Here is a 16,085-nt window from a genome sequence, read left to right as displayed (position 1 = left end):
ATGTAATAAAAAGCAGGTAGGTATAAAAATTAATTCGAATCTGAGTAAAATTACATTCCTTTGACTCAAAAAAGTAAAGAGTACCTTACTCCTATGAAGGCAGCTCGAGAAAATAATATGATATTTAAAAATAAGTCTTGTCATCGTGTTCCGCTTGAAACTGCGATGTCGGTGTAAATGGGGTTGGAAATTTATATGTAGGTACAAAATATATTTCAATAACAAACAAGTTATAGTCTCATATATGATTATAATATAAATTGTAGCTTCATAATAATATATTATGTATTCATAAATTGTGTTTATTAAAATGTTTGTACTAAGGATAGTCGCCCTTAAAAATGATATTAAAAAAATATAAAACAAGTTGTAATGTTGAATCGAATAAAGTAAATGAGTACATTAAACTTGGAACATTTTTACAAATTATTAATATTGATGGATTTGTTAGTTACTTGAATTTTACCTACTATAACCCCTACAGATCTTCGAACTTAATACCATAGACCTATAGCTCTTAATACACAAAGTTTAATCCACTTAATTGGAGGTGAAAAAAAGAGGAGAACTTATTATGCTTGGTACATACTGCTTATACTCGTATTTACATAAATTATTATAACTGTATAAACTGTTTTTTTGCACATATGTCCACAATAATAACTAATATGGTACACTATTATGTAATCAATGTATAGTTCGCTTAAAACATGTATAATGTTTAACAGCAAGTTGTAAAAAATATATATAATTAATGGCTGGGTTATAATTGATTTGCGGTCTTATAATAGAAAAATACCTTTATTATGAATACATATATTTTTTATAATCTTTACACCGTATTTATTTTTCGTTGCATAATTGGACGTTTCAAAAAAAGTCATACCAATTTAGTAATAGGCAACGATGCAATTTCGGATATCGATATCGTATAAATATTACCCATATCGTATCGAAAAAATATTGAACTCGATCAACAATATTATCTATTAAATTGGAAAATAATTGGTATTAAATATAGGAAAAAACAAGAAAAATAGATTAGAAAATGACACGAAGGACGAACAAAAAAATAGCATGAAAAAATTAATTGATATTTTATTGCAAATCGAAATTACTTATATTATTTTTAAAAAATTTAAAAAATCTAAAATAAAATCTTAACGCCAAGTTAAATATTATAATATTCGATAAATATAAAACAGCGTTAATGATTCCGAGACCACCGATAGTTCAGCTCAAAAATGCATGAAATAATTCAAATTCAACGAAATAATAATAAATGATAGTCGATATCGTTGCTCATTGCTATGCATGGTTATAATTTTAGCATTTGGAATTTTAAGGAAAGGCAGCAACTATTTAATAAGGAAAAAATGTTATAACATAATATATATACACAATATGATACAATATATAAATTGTAAGCAAATTCTTTAGATGACGTGGTTTGGTACAGTTCGCTTTTTGAGTTATTTTCGTATATTTTTATATACCTACTATGAAAAAATTCTAAAAAGCAATTCAAACCCCGTTTACAATCTGCTCGCCAAATAAATAGTTGAACAATTATTCAAGTTAAGTATTTTACACATTTTTAAAACTTAAACTTAAAACTTTCCAACGGTTAAGAAAACAATGTCTAAATCGATATTTTAGCCACTCCGTAAAAAATTGTCTTAATTCTACTAATAAAAAAAAAAATTAAAAATGTGCGTTTCTAAATTTCAGAAAGTTCAGTACGTTTTGGTATTTGATCGCTTAAACTATTTATATACCAATATAATATAAATAAGATATTTCAAGACATAAAAATAGATTGGAGTGCTTACCGGCGGCCACCATTTGGAATAGGCAGGGCACGGACTGGTGGCCGACCCCGTTCATTGCCCAACAGGACAGGGTGCCGTAGTCTAGGTCGGCGACGGGTGTGTACCTGAGCACGCTGGCCGTGCCGTTGGATATGTACCGTTCAGGGCCGATGTCTATCGTCTCACCCGAGTTGTTGAACTTCCACCTGAACCCCTTGGCAGGTGGGTCGGCGTCCACCTCGCACGGCACGTCCATGCTCTCTCCGCGAGAGGCGCCGATCACCATCACCCGGTCCGTCTTGCAGCCTGGTGCATCTGTGGAGGCACAATCAAAATTAAAAAATTGCGATTTGTGTATGGTATTATAAATACTATTATTATGTTGTATGTGTTAAAACGACGTACTACATATTTTTTCGATCAAATAACGAGAAAATAGCCGCACACTCAGATGTCACAGATTAAAGGTCTGGTAAGAATATTTAAATTACGCTATCAACATGTAAAAGGAAACACGGTAGAATAGAGAGCGATGTGGTGTATACTAGTTACTTGCAAGATTTCGGATTTCAAACGCACACGCGTTAGTGTTCCTCTGGTCACTAAAGAATTACATATTTTTTAATTTTCGGAAAATGCGATATTTACTCACACGAGTGCAAAGAAATAGAGGCTGTATGCCTTTTTTTTTTGGTACAAGCAGAATATTTGATTTACACATGATGTCGTGCTTCTTTAATAGATCGCTGCTTATCATAGTTTTTAAATTTAAGTACAAAATAAACGAGTAACACTCATCATCTATTTCCCCTCGGATCGTTTAGTATTATTTGCTGAAGACATAAGCGATATGAACACGATATGACCATTTAAATTTTGAAATTTCCTCCTGAACGAGGTAAAGCTGCCTATAACTAGTCGACATAATATGATTTTCAGACAAAAAAAGAGTGTTTTTTTTTATAATCAAGGATATAAGAGCTTGGATCTGTAGTGTTTACATACCTACGCTTCAAACAATGGAAGTATAAGATATAAATTTGGTTTTAAAATTAAGTCAAATGCGAGTTGTGTTTTTCAAGTTTTAATAGTATTTTAATAATATTTAGACACATAAGTTAGTAGTAAGTGCTTCTTTTATACAAAGTGCGAATTCCAATGTCTTAGACACTTAAAAACAATATTAATGAACTACAAAATTAGATTGCTATTTACGCTATTAAATATATCTAAAATGAATTATAGTCCAATTAGTATGGTATAAGTATAGTGTTAGTATAATATTAATATGGTATAGTATGTCAAATTAGATTACTTTTTTTATTAGAAACACTAATTGTCTTTTACGATTTATTGTCACCTTGAATTTTTTTTGATTAATATTTTATTGTATTTTGTGTTTTTTAAATCATATATTTTGGTATTTATCAGGTCATATTCAACTGATCCTACATCTATTTTCGATGGAAAGTAAGTAAGTCTAAAGATAGTAGATTTGTGTGCTGTGATGTGAGTGCTTTTCTTCCACTCTTTAAATATTTTTTTTTTCTTTTCGGATCCAACATTTCGAGCTATCTTTAATAGCAATCATTAAAAATTACAATTGGGGGGGTTTTTTTTTTAATTTAAGCTTTCATTAATTATTTATAATTCATTAAAATAATGTAAAAATTATAATTTTTTTTCCGAATATTATATGCTCTTCCTCCTTTTTTTTAATTTGGATATTTTTATCGATCTGTAGATTATTTGATGCTAAATTTTGTATCCATTGAATATTTTGACTTTGGATGTTTTAGTGTAGGATAATTTGTTATTGAATACTTTTCCCAATACCGTTATTGTATCGTGTGCTGTACTGTTGTTGGTGTTGAGAAATTTCAAACCAAAATCACTGTAGTCGTTCGGGAAATGTTGGAATGCTGTGAATTACAACACCATTCGATTTTGTGTCAACCACGATTTTATTTTATTTTTGTGAACGCACTTATGTTTAATGTACATTTCTCCAAACAACAAAACACAAACTACGAGGATATGTTGACGAAGGTACGGAGATAGTGTAAAATAAACGTATTATATATATATATTTATAAAGCTACGAATTGGAATTTAATTAGGGTGTATTTGTTTTATGCACACCCAATCTGCTGGTGAGTGTAGATTCGCTTTCACGTTTTATGACGCCAAGTCAATATTATTTCAATCTCGTAACAGCTCAAATTACAATTTATTATTATTTGACACACTATATTACTTGATGCTATTACATTTCCTATCAGTGTCAATATATATATATATATATATATAAATATATAATATATAATATAAATATATGCATATAAATATACACTTGTACAGAATGATTTACGAAGCATACTCATCCACATTTTTTCATCGAACAATGAATTTATTCAAGTAGTTATGTTTAGAATTTCCACGAATAAATATACTTATTATTTATTCATACTTTCAAATATTTAGATTTATACTATTTAAGGATCGTTCTTAACATTAAAATTATGTTTTTCTTGTAACTGTTAAGCGGATGACTTTCTTGGAAATACATGGATGTACATATCTGAATCGAAATTATAACGAGTACAATTTGCGTTATTTAAATTTGTGTACTTAGGACAATAGATCCCGTATTATCTAATAGGTTTGAAGTTATGGGGGCTATAATGATGATTTTACAAATAAAATAAATAATATTAATCTATCAACATGTTATACATATTTTTAATTGTCACAGTATAACAAATACTAATTCTAATATTACATATTATATTTTTTATTTTTGTAAAATCATTTGTGAGGGCCATTATCTTTAAAAGTTCGTTTTTATATACATGTTGTGCAATCATAGAATTATTATAGTAACTCAAAAATTATCTACTCATTTGAATTTCGATTTAAATACATTATTATTAAATATATATATATTCCCGTTTTGCAAGCCACTCATGAAAACCACTGAGAATTTTAAATTTTAACCTTCTGAACGCACCAACTATATTTATTTTACGACCGGAAAAGATGCCGAGATTGAAAATCGAAGCATTATTTCCAATAGTTATCATATACACAGACATAAAAAAAACAAACATACGTCATTGTTTACTATGACCGCTCTGCTCAGAATCTACAAATATTTACTTATAAATGTACAATGAAGATGATTAGTTTTTAATTTTATAATAATAATATTGTGTACGTATAGTTATTGGTCTTATTATGCATACTCATTATTATATGTTATAAAGAATCTAAATATGTAGTTAAAAACATTGCAGGTATTTAATTAGTGTACCTACTTACACATTCCGCAGGCAGAATTTGAATAAATTCGTTATCAAACGATAAAATGAGGACAAGCATGATCAGTGAATCGTGCTCTGTATAATATATAGTAACAATAATGTTTAGTATAAACGTTTTCAGATATTGCATAACATTTCAGTTAAAAAGTAAAACAAATTATGATACTATAGTATAACATAATATTATAACAACGCTAAAACAAAAAAGTAAAAATATAGGTATAAAAACATAAATAGGTATAGAATGATAGAAATAACGTAAATACTTTTAAAACTTCGTGACAAGCATTTTATAACAACTGACTCTGACTGGTGTTCGTTATTTTTGTTTCGACTGTATTTTCTGAGAAAACTGTTTTCAATGCAAAAATAAAATGTTAGCAACTTTGACTCGCAATACTTACTCAAACACAATATGGTGTTTTAGAGCAATGCATTTATAAGACAAACCGAGGCTAGCATGTTATATTAATATAGCAAATACATTTTATAAATGTAATCCAGATGGTAAAAACGCTTCGAGCACAAAAAAGTCAAATTTCACTACAGTAAGACGCTGTGTCGTTACGTTTTAAACAGCAAAAAAAAAAAATAATGTGGTCGGGTATAATAGCATACCTACCAAGATATCATTTTCTGTACTAATGCGAAATTCGGGATATTAAAACTTTGTTTTGTGTGTATGATATTATGATAACAAGGCAAGTTAAAATCTGAGTATATATCCCATGTGTGTACGTGTTCACGATAATTCAATGTAATAATAATATGATAAGGCGAACGATTGCACCGAAGTCAATGTGATATTTCAAGTTGAATCGTGACAACGACTGACAATATAATATAATATTCGTAACTGTTAGATTTTTACGCAACAATTCCGCTAAATATTTATACGGTTTTATACGGAGAGAGGCGTTATTATACGCATAAGTAAAAATATAGATAACTATATATTTTTGTGTTTTAACAACAAAAATACTCATAATGGCAATAAATCATTTATTGCATTTTTTGCGCGATCGATCATACGTCGGAAAACGGTACTCCATTCGGTTTTATGCATAATATTGTGTACCTACGTAATACATATAAACCTAATATTTTAGGTATTTTAATATATCATTGAATCGCGTAAAAATTTGAAGGTTTTGTGTGTGTGTGATTCCTTGAGGATATTCAATTCCGATTTTCAACGCCTAACTAGTAGAAGTTATAATATGAACACATATGTACAAATATAATATTAAATATAGAGTTTTAGATTCACTGCGGAGCGATGAATGTATTTTACAATGATGTGTGTTTTTTTATAAGAATTTTATTTTATTTTTTTGTGTCTGTGTACACGATAACTTGTCGAAATAATGCTTCGATTTAAAATTTCAATATTTTTTCTGGTGGTATGTGAATTTTTTTGTTTTATTCGGAAAGTTAAAATTCCCCGTAGTTTTCATAAGTACCGGAAAAAACAAAAAAAAAATTTTTGCTCAAAATCAGATTTCGACAAAACGAGTTGGTGTAACTCTAAAAAACTTAGGTACATGCAATTTCTATTGAATGTTTATATCAACATTTTCTATACATTATACGATTCTCAAAATATTTTGAATCGTATTGAAATAATTAGAGGAATATAAAAATGTCTATTTGTATTAGTTGTTTTTTAAATTATTGTCGATAAGAAAAATTTCACTCTGTCAAAAAACTTGAAAATGTAATGAAAAAGGTTCCTCATAAATAGTTTAAAGTGGTAATTAAAAAAAAAAAAAAAACAGCGTTGAAATTCTTAGAGTAGGTATATAGTATATTATTATATTTTATACATACAATAATGACATTCACCAACGCAATTTTTTCGGCAAAAATGAATTGAACCTCTGCCTATGCCTAATAGTAAAATAAGTAACTTTAATAGTTTAATCATAATAATATCAGAAAATATACCTAGGTACTTTGTAATGTCAGGCTGACTACCGTCTTCGTTCAGAACCGTTTTTCGTATACAATGATTTTAGACCTTTGAATTCAAATATAACACATCTATTACAGTGACCACTCTAGACACCACAAGTCACACACTTCCTCATTTTTTTTTTTCGTTATTGCCCTTATAGCGCATAATATACAGAGTGTTCATGTTGTAATAGTATCAATGCCCAATAGCCTCAGTGTACATAACTTTCAACCACGTCGTTACACAAAGAAACCCCCGGAGATTTAAACAAAAGGTTTCGGACGAGTGTAAATTATTAGTATTATTATTATTATTTCATTATTATTATTATTATAGTGCAACGGCGGTGGGATAGATACCTAAGTCGTGAACACAATACACTACACACAATTAAGTGTATTTATTTTATTCCGGTCATAAAGCAACGGTCGCGTGGTACATTAAATTGAAACCTTACAGTAAAATAAAATAAAAACAAATAAACACTAATGGCATGATAAATGTCATGCCGGGAGTTTTAATAACACTATCTATTAGAAAGAGCAGTTTCAGTCCTTTTTTTTGTGAGCATTTATATATATTAAATTATTATTATCGCGTAACATTATATTGTGTAACTTTCTGATTTCAGATGATATTAGAAACGAAACAAAACGAAATGTCATCAAATCTTAATAAGTTTTCGATATCCTAAAAAAAAATTGAGCGTCATTCGACCAATTCATTTCACAAACAATAAATAATATTATAACAATATTCATGGTTTTCTTTTGAATTGTATGATTCCATTATTTTAAAACGACTGCAGTACAGTTAATCCTTCGCTCTACACTATTACATTATAAAGACTTAACTTATTACAGTACTTCGTAAAACGTATAATACGACTTAAACTGTATAATTTTTGTATACAGTCGTATTATTACGTACACGTTACTTTTTAAGATTTAATCGTAGTAATGGAATAACGCACAACACACACACACACACACACACACTGCGTATCTTATATACATCGACGTTATTTTCATACGACGACAAGAGATAGAGTACGAGAGAGAAAGGGATCGTTTCGTACAGATATATTATTATATAGTCGGTGGCCGCCACCGTTCCACAATATGGTAATAATATTATATTACGCCTGTACATTTTTCATTCCAAACATTCGACCCGCTTATCTATAGAAATAGGCTTTTCCCCCGTGTTACACCCTCACACACGAGTTCGAGAAAACGCATTTACATTTTACACGATGTCGTCTCTCCCTGTCTCTCTTTGTTTTTTTTGTTTTTTGTATCTGATTTTCACCGCGGTGTACGCAACACGCGCTTACATGCTTTGGCAGTCGCTGCTCATATAAAATGCGTGAATAACAAAATTCACGTCGAAGAGTGCATATGGGTAGGTATACATGACATTATTAAATAAGTGCCGCTGGTGGGTGCCGAAAAGAACAGTGTGCAGGTGGGAGACGGGGTTCTTTTTGGTAGCTAGGTATGTGTACATCGGTAGGTAAGTGTGGGTGCGTGTACATATTATGTTGGTACGTAAATACCACAGCGCCGACCGCGGAAATGGTCCGTCCTTAATTGATGGATGGGACCCCTTCCGAAAACGATTCATTATTTCACGCACACATTAATTGTTGAGACACGTCCACGGAGTTGCAGTGGACGCGTTATTGGAAAATCCTGGCTCGCTAGTGTGGGTATATTGAATGTGGTACGCCGACGACTACCGGATATTGCGGTATTCCCCGGAAAAATAAAACCCGTTAAATGTCGTACATGCACACATCGTGTGCGAATTATAAAATAATATGTATTGTGTGTTGTATTTGGACCAAATTCTGGACGGATGGAGGTTTCCGGTAGGTGGTATTCGTCTCGCCGATTCGAAATACGCGAATTGCAAATGTCGTGTGTGATCACATTGCAGCGCGTGAAACGTCTGTGAAGAAAAAACACATCGACCCAAATCAACCTCTTCAGTAATAAATTATTATGATGCCGTCATAAGGTAAGCTGGTACAATTGAAAGTATAACAATAATATTAATAATATTTTTTTTCACAAACTAATTTGTCCACACATCGTTCATCACACGCACTGAATAGTGAATACACATCAATACCCAATCGTAATCATCGGGTTATGATATATAATATTGTTGTACACGGATAAGTATTGTTTGCAATATTGCTGCATCGTAGTCAAGTCGAAATAATAATAATTTACCCACTATAAAAGTATGAAATGCCAAAGGACTGAATCATTTCACTGTAGGTAAATCTACGCTGGAGTCTCAGCTATAGTATAATAATATTGTAGTATGACCGAACAATGGTTCAGTATACTTTTTTATATTCAACGAAGTCATATTTCGACCATTAGACGGAGCCAATCCTAATAGAGGCTACTAAGTGTCGACAATCGGAACATCATACAAGGGTATATATATACAGGTAAGGTCTTAACATTTTTATTATACTCTAGAAAAAATGTCCACTTGACACTAAACGGCTATGATCTGTATGAAATGAGACTTGACCAGTGATTCACTGTTCATCCGGACTTCATTAATACTAGACACCGATCATCTAGTACGTCCCGAAACGTATCAGCTAAATTTCAACTATTATTAATTTATAAGACAGTATTTTTCTTTTTCCTCCGGTCACTAGCCACAATTGTCCGTAACACTCATCGCACAGACCTATCATCTTGGCGCTCCTCAGAACACACCGGCTATCGGCCAATCCCGCACTGTTTATTATACTACAAACCAGATCTTACCCTTATGCCGAGTCACCATGGATAGTATGTCACTGCGCACTGGCACCGGTCGTCTCCCATTATCACTCATGTGGTGACTCTGGCAATTGAACAATCTATATTCTATTCAAACCGGGTTCCTCGTCTTCGTTTTTAGTGATCGTAGTATATTGATAATGTTCCCGACACCACAAGTTTTCTGGTGGTATGTATTGCCTACATTACACTATTTCCAGTTGGATATTCGTTGTAAATTATAATAGTATTCCATTGTGTTATTGTATAACTTTGGGATGGTAGCAGAAATCGCAATTGCAAAATAACAATTATTACTACAATGCACCGACGAGGCCCGTTCCTACTCCCCATCAGCCTCCTCTTATAAAGACACGAATATAGAACGATTCAGTCAATTCTCTCGGCCAACGCCCACTTACGAGAGAGGTGGGACAGGTACCGAGCGAGCATAGACGTATTATACGGACCGATAGCATACACCAGGACTTGACTTGTTGACGTCTAGAAATATATACACGTCACTTCGATTTGCACTGCAGACGACTCGACCAAGGCTTAATGTTAACAGCGTGTGTTTTAGCACAGCGCAATTTTATTGAAATGCCAAGAACGGTCAACGGTCCCGCGAAAAAAAAACCGAAACAATTCAGTGATTATTGTCCAGGCCACTACAGAAATATTTATCAAATTATCATGCACCCCGGGCAGCCGCAGCGCGATCGATTATATGACTATTTTTACTTGGCCACGAGCGCATACTATAATAATAACGGTATAACAATAACAGAAATATTATATTGTCCGGCGCACCGAGTAGCCCGTTTGTGGTATTCAAAACAAAACGGATGGGTTTTAGGTACATCCGGCGGCGGAGTAAAATGTACACACAACCGCCACCGCTGCCACGCCGTGACCCCTCAAGGAAACGGGGATTTTTTTTTTTCGTTCGGTTATTTTATTGTTAAAAAATGTTTTTATTTATTGTAACAATAAAGGAAACACGACGGTGACCGGGGCAGACGCGGGGGAAGCTTCGCCCCGCGCCGAACGTCGGTATGACCGGAACCGGCAAAACTACGTCGGGGGGGGGGGAAGGGTTAAGTCGTGAAAATCCCCTCGGCACGTTCTACCGCAGGACTGTACGCACTCGGCCGCGCATCACCTACACGCATTCGCACATACACACCAGCACCCACCCACACACACACCCCACAAAAATAGTCATACAGTAGGTAGCCAACGTCAGAGCATTTGTTTTAATATACATACGAGCGCACAGCAACGGACACGCGTGCGATGTCGCGTGCGTGGGTACGTATAGTGGGCATTTTGTCGGGGGGAAACGATAACTCAAGTGGAACGAGTTAAAAAATAATTTGTTTTTAGCGGGCGGCGTTTCCGCGTGATAAAGATTCGTTCCCCAGTAGTATGCAGTTCCGGGGGTGTGTCGGTGGGTATATTCGAGGGCCCGCCACGTGCTCAGATCGACCACTGGCTAACTCAGAGCGATTTCCGCTATTGCAATTTTACAGGCGATGGTCGGTTGATGGTCTACTGCACGGATTGGAAGTATACCGACGTGGAAGTGTGCCTACAATTTTAAAACAATCAATCACATAAAATGCATCTCTAAATATCTAATGTTATTGTAGTGCAGTCGACTGAATAGATGTTAAATATTTAGTTTAATATGGTACATACGATTTTAGTAGTAAATAGTAGTATGTAGTTGTGTAGTTGGTCAGTAGATATAAAAAAAAATGTATATTCAAACCTAATACAACACTTCGGTCTTGAGTAAAATATTGTTCGATGCGTGTAACGATGCGTTACGTTGAATAAGGATAAAGACTAATTATTTGTATTATAATGAAAATATGCTATAGGTGTATAACACATATTGTAGGTAAAGTTTCAGCCGGTTAATTAAAGGGACACAAAAAATACTTATTCCCCTCAACAAATTACAATAGGGTTATGGGACTAATGACACGTTAATTTGTTGGGTATAAAATGTAGCATAATATATACACTGACATGAATTGACAATCTTTTAAACTAACATGATATTATTATAAAATATTTGATCAGGATGATATCGCCTTTGCGATTCAAGGATAAAATCTGTTTAATATTTTTTCATATCTAAATAATATGTTTTTGAGCGGGGTACAGACTACAGATATTTTGATTTCCCGACTTACCAATTTTGCGTAACGTTTTCGTTGTCATGGTTACTTATTGACAAAAACATATTTATGCGATTCATAGATTTTCCTTACCGAGAAAAAATATGGAGTAGCGTGCTATGGTTTTTTTTCAACAAAATCACGATCTAATTAATGTGATCATGACGTGACGATTGCGCTTACACCGATAGTAAAGCACATTCTCAATCAAGAATTCGGAGAATTCTTGATTGAATTATAAAAATAGTAGCTGTTGGGCATCGAACTAATACATAACCTTTCAGAAAAGTTGTAAATTTCAAAACATAAAATCATACACTTCTCTTTTATCTAAGCACTCTGCAGGTTACGTATTATATGTACGTATTGATTTTAATATCATAAATTATTACATGTTATTACGTGTATAGTATAAAATAGTATGTATAAGTATAAAATGTATTATAATTTATAATTTTAACTAACTAATCTGACTTCGAGCGGAAAAAAATGATCGAATACAGTCATAAATATATCGTTATAGTGGTATCTCAGTTTTAGTGTGTTTAGTTCACAGGCAAACCGGTGTCCGTGCACCTATCTTGGTGACCTAATTTGACTAAGATTGACAATGCACCTGTGGTGAGCTCTTTATATATTTTGAAACGTGATTCAAACAAATTTTACATTTTTCTGATAACTAAAAACAACTCTGAAATGTTCGTCAAAATTATTTGAGTAATTGTATAATTTGTATTAGCAAAACATATCATTAATTTTTATATTAAGATTACATCAACATTTCTTTTATTTCTTCAACCAATGACAACACTGTCTATTGTGATAAAATATTTTTAAGATTTCTATGATCTAAATCAAAACGTCCATGATATCCGCCCTATAGCAACATAATATATGGGTTGAAAAAAAATCTCAAAGAATACCTGTACACACATTTTTGGCAATTGGTTAAATTGTTTCCAAGTCTATAAGTCCACTACAAACGTACATTAATTGTTATACATTTATTATATAAATAGATAGATATATTACATTTAATCCGTAGACTGAGTTCGTTGCTGTACGATTCTCCTTCGGAATTGGTGGCTCGACAAGCGTATCTGCCAGCAACATGTCTGGTCACTCTCTGCAAAACCAAGTTGTTGTCGCTTTTCATTGTTCTCGCTGACGAGTTCAGGTTCAACGTGAGACCCTAAACACAAATGTATTTATTATTACCACCGTGTTTTAACAATATTATATTGATATTTTATGTAAACGAGTAAGACTATAAACACCAGCGTCACTGATGCTTATTTTATATTTAGTTTAAACAGAACGAAACACAATATTGCTATAATAATATTTATATTATTTATATTATTATATTACGTATATACCTATTAATACAAAACAACGAGATACGCAAATACATTTGAACTTAGCAACGTTTTTAATATTTCGTTATAAAATGTGCATATAGCATATAATATATAGATTGACATCAATATAGTGCACAAATAAACATTAATAAACATCGTGATTTATGTGTTCAAACTTTTCGTTTTTTATCAATCCCAAATTAATATTAATTAAATATTTAGTTTTGAAGACGCCCCTCTAAATGCAGAGGCCAGATAACTTTTTTTTATAAATGAAATTAGCACCTTAATATTGTAAACTTTTAAATTATTACTAAAGAAGAAATGAACAGATAAAACGATACGGGATTAAACGGAGGGTTCGCAATAATAAATTATAATAGAAGACGGGGTTTGCGTGTATTTTTTATTTATCACTTTTACACTTTCTTTACCTATCTATATACACATGCTTTGAAGTGCCATTGAATAAAAACCGCTCGTTTGAAAATGCAAACAGTTTTATAAAGTCACTAGGTTACATCTCTCTACCCCCCCCCTCTATATACATATATTATACCTATAGAGTAGTATATATACAGGGTGATAACCAAGCATAATCGTCATCGTTTTCTTCTGATAATGAATTTATTTTAGTTCTGGTCATAATTAACCATAATTTCAAATAATTAGACATAGCCGAGTATTCTTACCATACATGGTATTAACTGTTTTCAATTAAGAAACACACTTTTTTAACCATCCATTTGTAAGGAGATCATTTTTTTTGTAACTTCGACGTATATAAACCGAGCTTCATACGAGTACTTTCTAATTATTACGTATAATATAGACTATGCCAGTGTCCCCAAACCTTTTTCCTCTCTACACATTATTATTTGCTTCATAAGTTTTTCTTACAGCAATTAAAAAGTATTAAAATGATCTAGTTTAATTGCACAAAATTCATAAAAAAAAAAAAAATAATAATAATTTTCAAATAATTTTAGTTATGAAAAAAATCTAAAGTTTCATAATTTATTACAAGGGTTATTATTAGTTATTTTCTTACAGAAACTTGAAAATCTTAAAAATACAATATATGGACAGTTGTATACCTACAGTATAGCAGAGTGACATTATATACGAGTATTTGTGTTACATTTTTTTAGTTGTTTTTATAGCTTTGTGGGCAAAATTAAAAAGTTTGAATTTTCACTGCACACATTTATAATATCATCATTCATCATGGTACACTCCATATTATGAAACACTGGTTTATTAGCATATTACCTATAATACTATAATATATATATAAGTTGATGATATATAATACGGGGCTATGATAGTTTTAAAATATCATAATTACTAATTAGGATCAATGCATTAAAATTGTGTAACTATTAAAAAAATATATAGTTTAGTAAGCATTATATTAAATTTAACGTAATATATTATAATATTTTATACTGTTATATAATACATTAATACCAGTAGGAATGTAGTAGCTACACACAGCTCGCATTTTAGTTTAATAACTTGAAGTAAAGCTCATTTGAATTTCGATTTAGAATTTAAGATAAACATTTTAAAGTTCGTCTGTCAAAAAATTATAGTAGAAAAATGTATTTCTATTCTTAAAAAAAAGTTTGCGACACTACTCGACGAACTTTCATAATTACATTAACATTTTAAGGAACCTTAATATTTCAACGAATATTTAAAATTGAATGGTAAAAATCTAAGAAACTATTTAAAAATATAGTCTTTTAGAGTTGTTAAAAATGTCTAAAATTAATATTTTAAATTATAATAGACGCATCGTTGCTTTGAAGGCATCCTGAATATGCTTGGTCTAATATCTATTCTCTATTGTGATTTGTACATAGGTAGAGCCCACACAACATTATTGAATTTCGTGAGGCCGTCGTTACTTAAAATCGCTAAAATCGCAAAAAAATTTTACGCCTCTGCATTCAACACCGCCTCCATACGCATACGACACAGTTTCTCTGCGGTCCACTTCATTTTCTTTGAAAAACAATAATAATCTGACAAAATACAACTAGTCAGTACAAGCGCAGAAGAAAAACAACAACAGTGGCAAAATTGGAGATATCCAAAATTTAATAGTACACAACACATTGCCGTTCTACCCCCATCGACACACAAGTGATCACGTTCTGTTATCCCCGCCGGCATAACAATACGTGTATAGAATGTTTGGTTTATTCGTGTTGTATAACTTACCTACCACGGATCACACTCAGCAATATAACGTTCGTGTGAGATATAAAGACGGTGATATTACACGAATCAGTAGACAGTGGAGTCTGTCACTTGTGGGGAAAAAATTATTTATTTTCCATCATTCACGCACAAGTGCAAAGAATATACTCTACATTATTTTCATCTCTATATATTATAATATATACCTATTTATATTGTACATAATGTAATATTTTTATGAATTTACTAATGTTAGTATTAGATAAAAAAAAACAATCATTTAATCATATTCCGACTACGATTAAATAAACTTTTGCTCTCTGTACTTACTGAAAACTCTCTACTACTTATTTAATAAAAAAAACACACACACAATGGTTGTGGAAAAATATATACAATAAAATTCAAATAAAATGTTATCTTTTTAGAATATGGCCATTA

General features: G+C 31.7%; 1 protein-coding gene across 1 annotated transcript in view; it reads right to left on the bottom strand.

Moving 5' to 3' along the window:
- The window catches only part of LOC111043062 (hemicentin-1-like), a 327,805-nt gene that overhangs the window by 16,165 nt on the left and 295,555 nt on the right, over positions 1-16,085 (bottom strand). The window contains exons 9-10 of the mRNA XM_022327891.1: positions 13,108-13,267; positions 1,833-2,126 (exon numbers count right to left, since the gene is read on the bottom strand). Coding sequence (XP_022183583.1) covers positions 1,833-2,126; positions 13,108-13,267 — 454 coding nt within the window. The remainder of the gene's footprint in view (positions 1-1,832; positions 2,127-13,107; positions 13,268-16,085) is intronic.

This window comes from Myzus persicae, unplaced genomic scaffold (genome assembly GCF_001856785.1).
Source record: "Myzus persicae strain clone G006 unplaced genomic scaffold, MPER_G0061.0, whole genome shotgun sequence".
Taxonomy (NCBI): domain Eukaryota; kingdom Metazoa; phylum Arthropoda; class Insecta; order Hemiptera; family Aphididae; genus Myzus; species Myzus persicae.
Note: the sequence above shows the minus strand (reverse complement) of the source record. Positions and strands in the feature narration are given on the sequence as shown.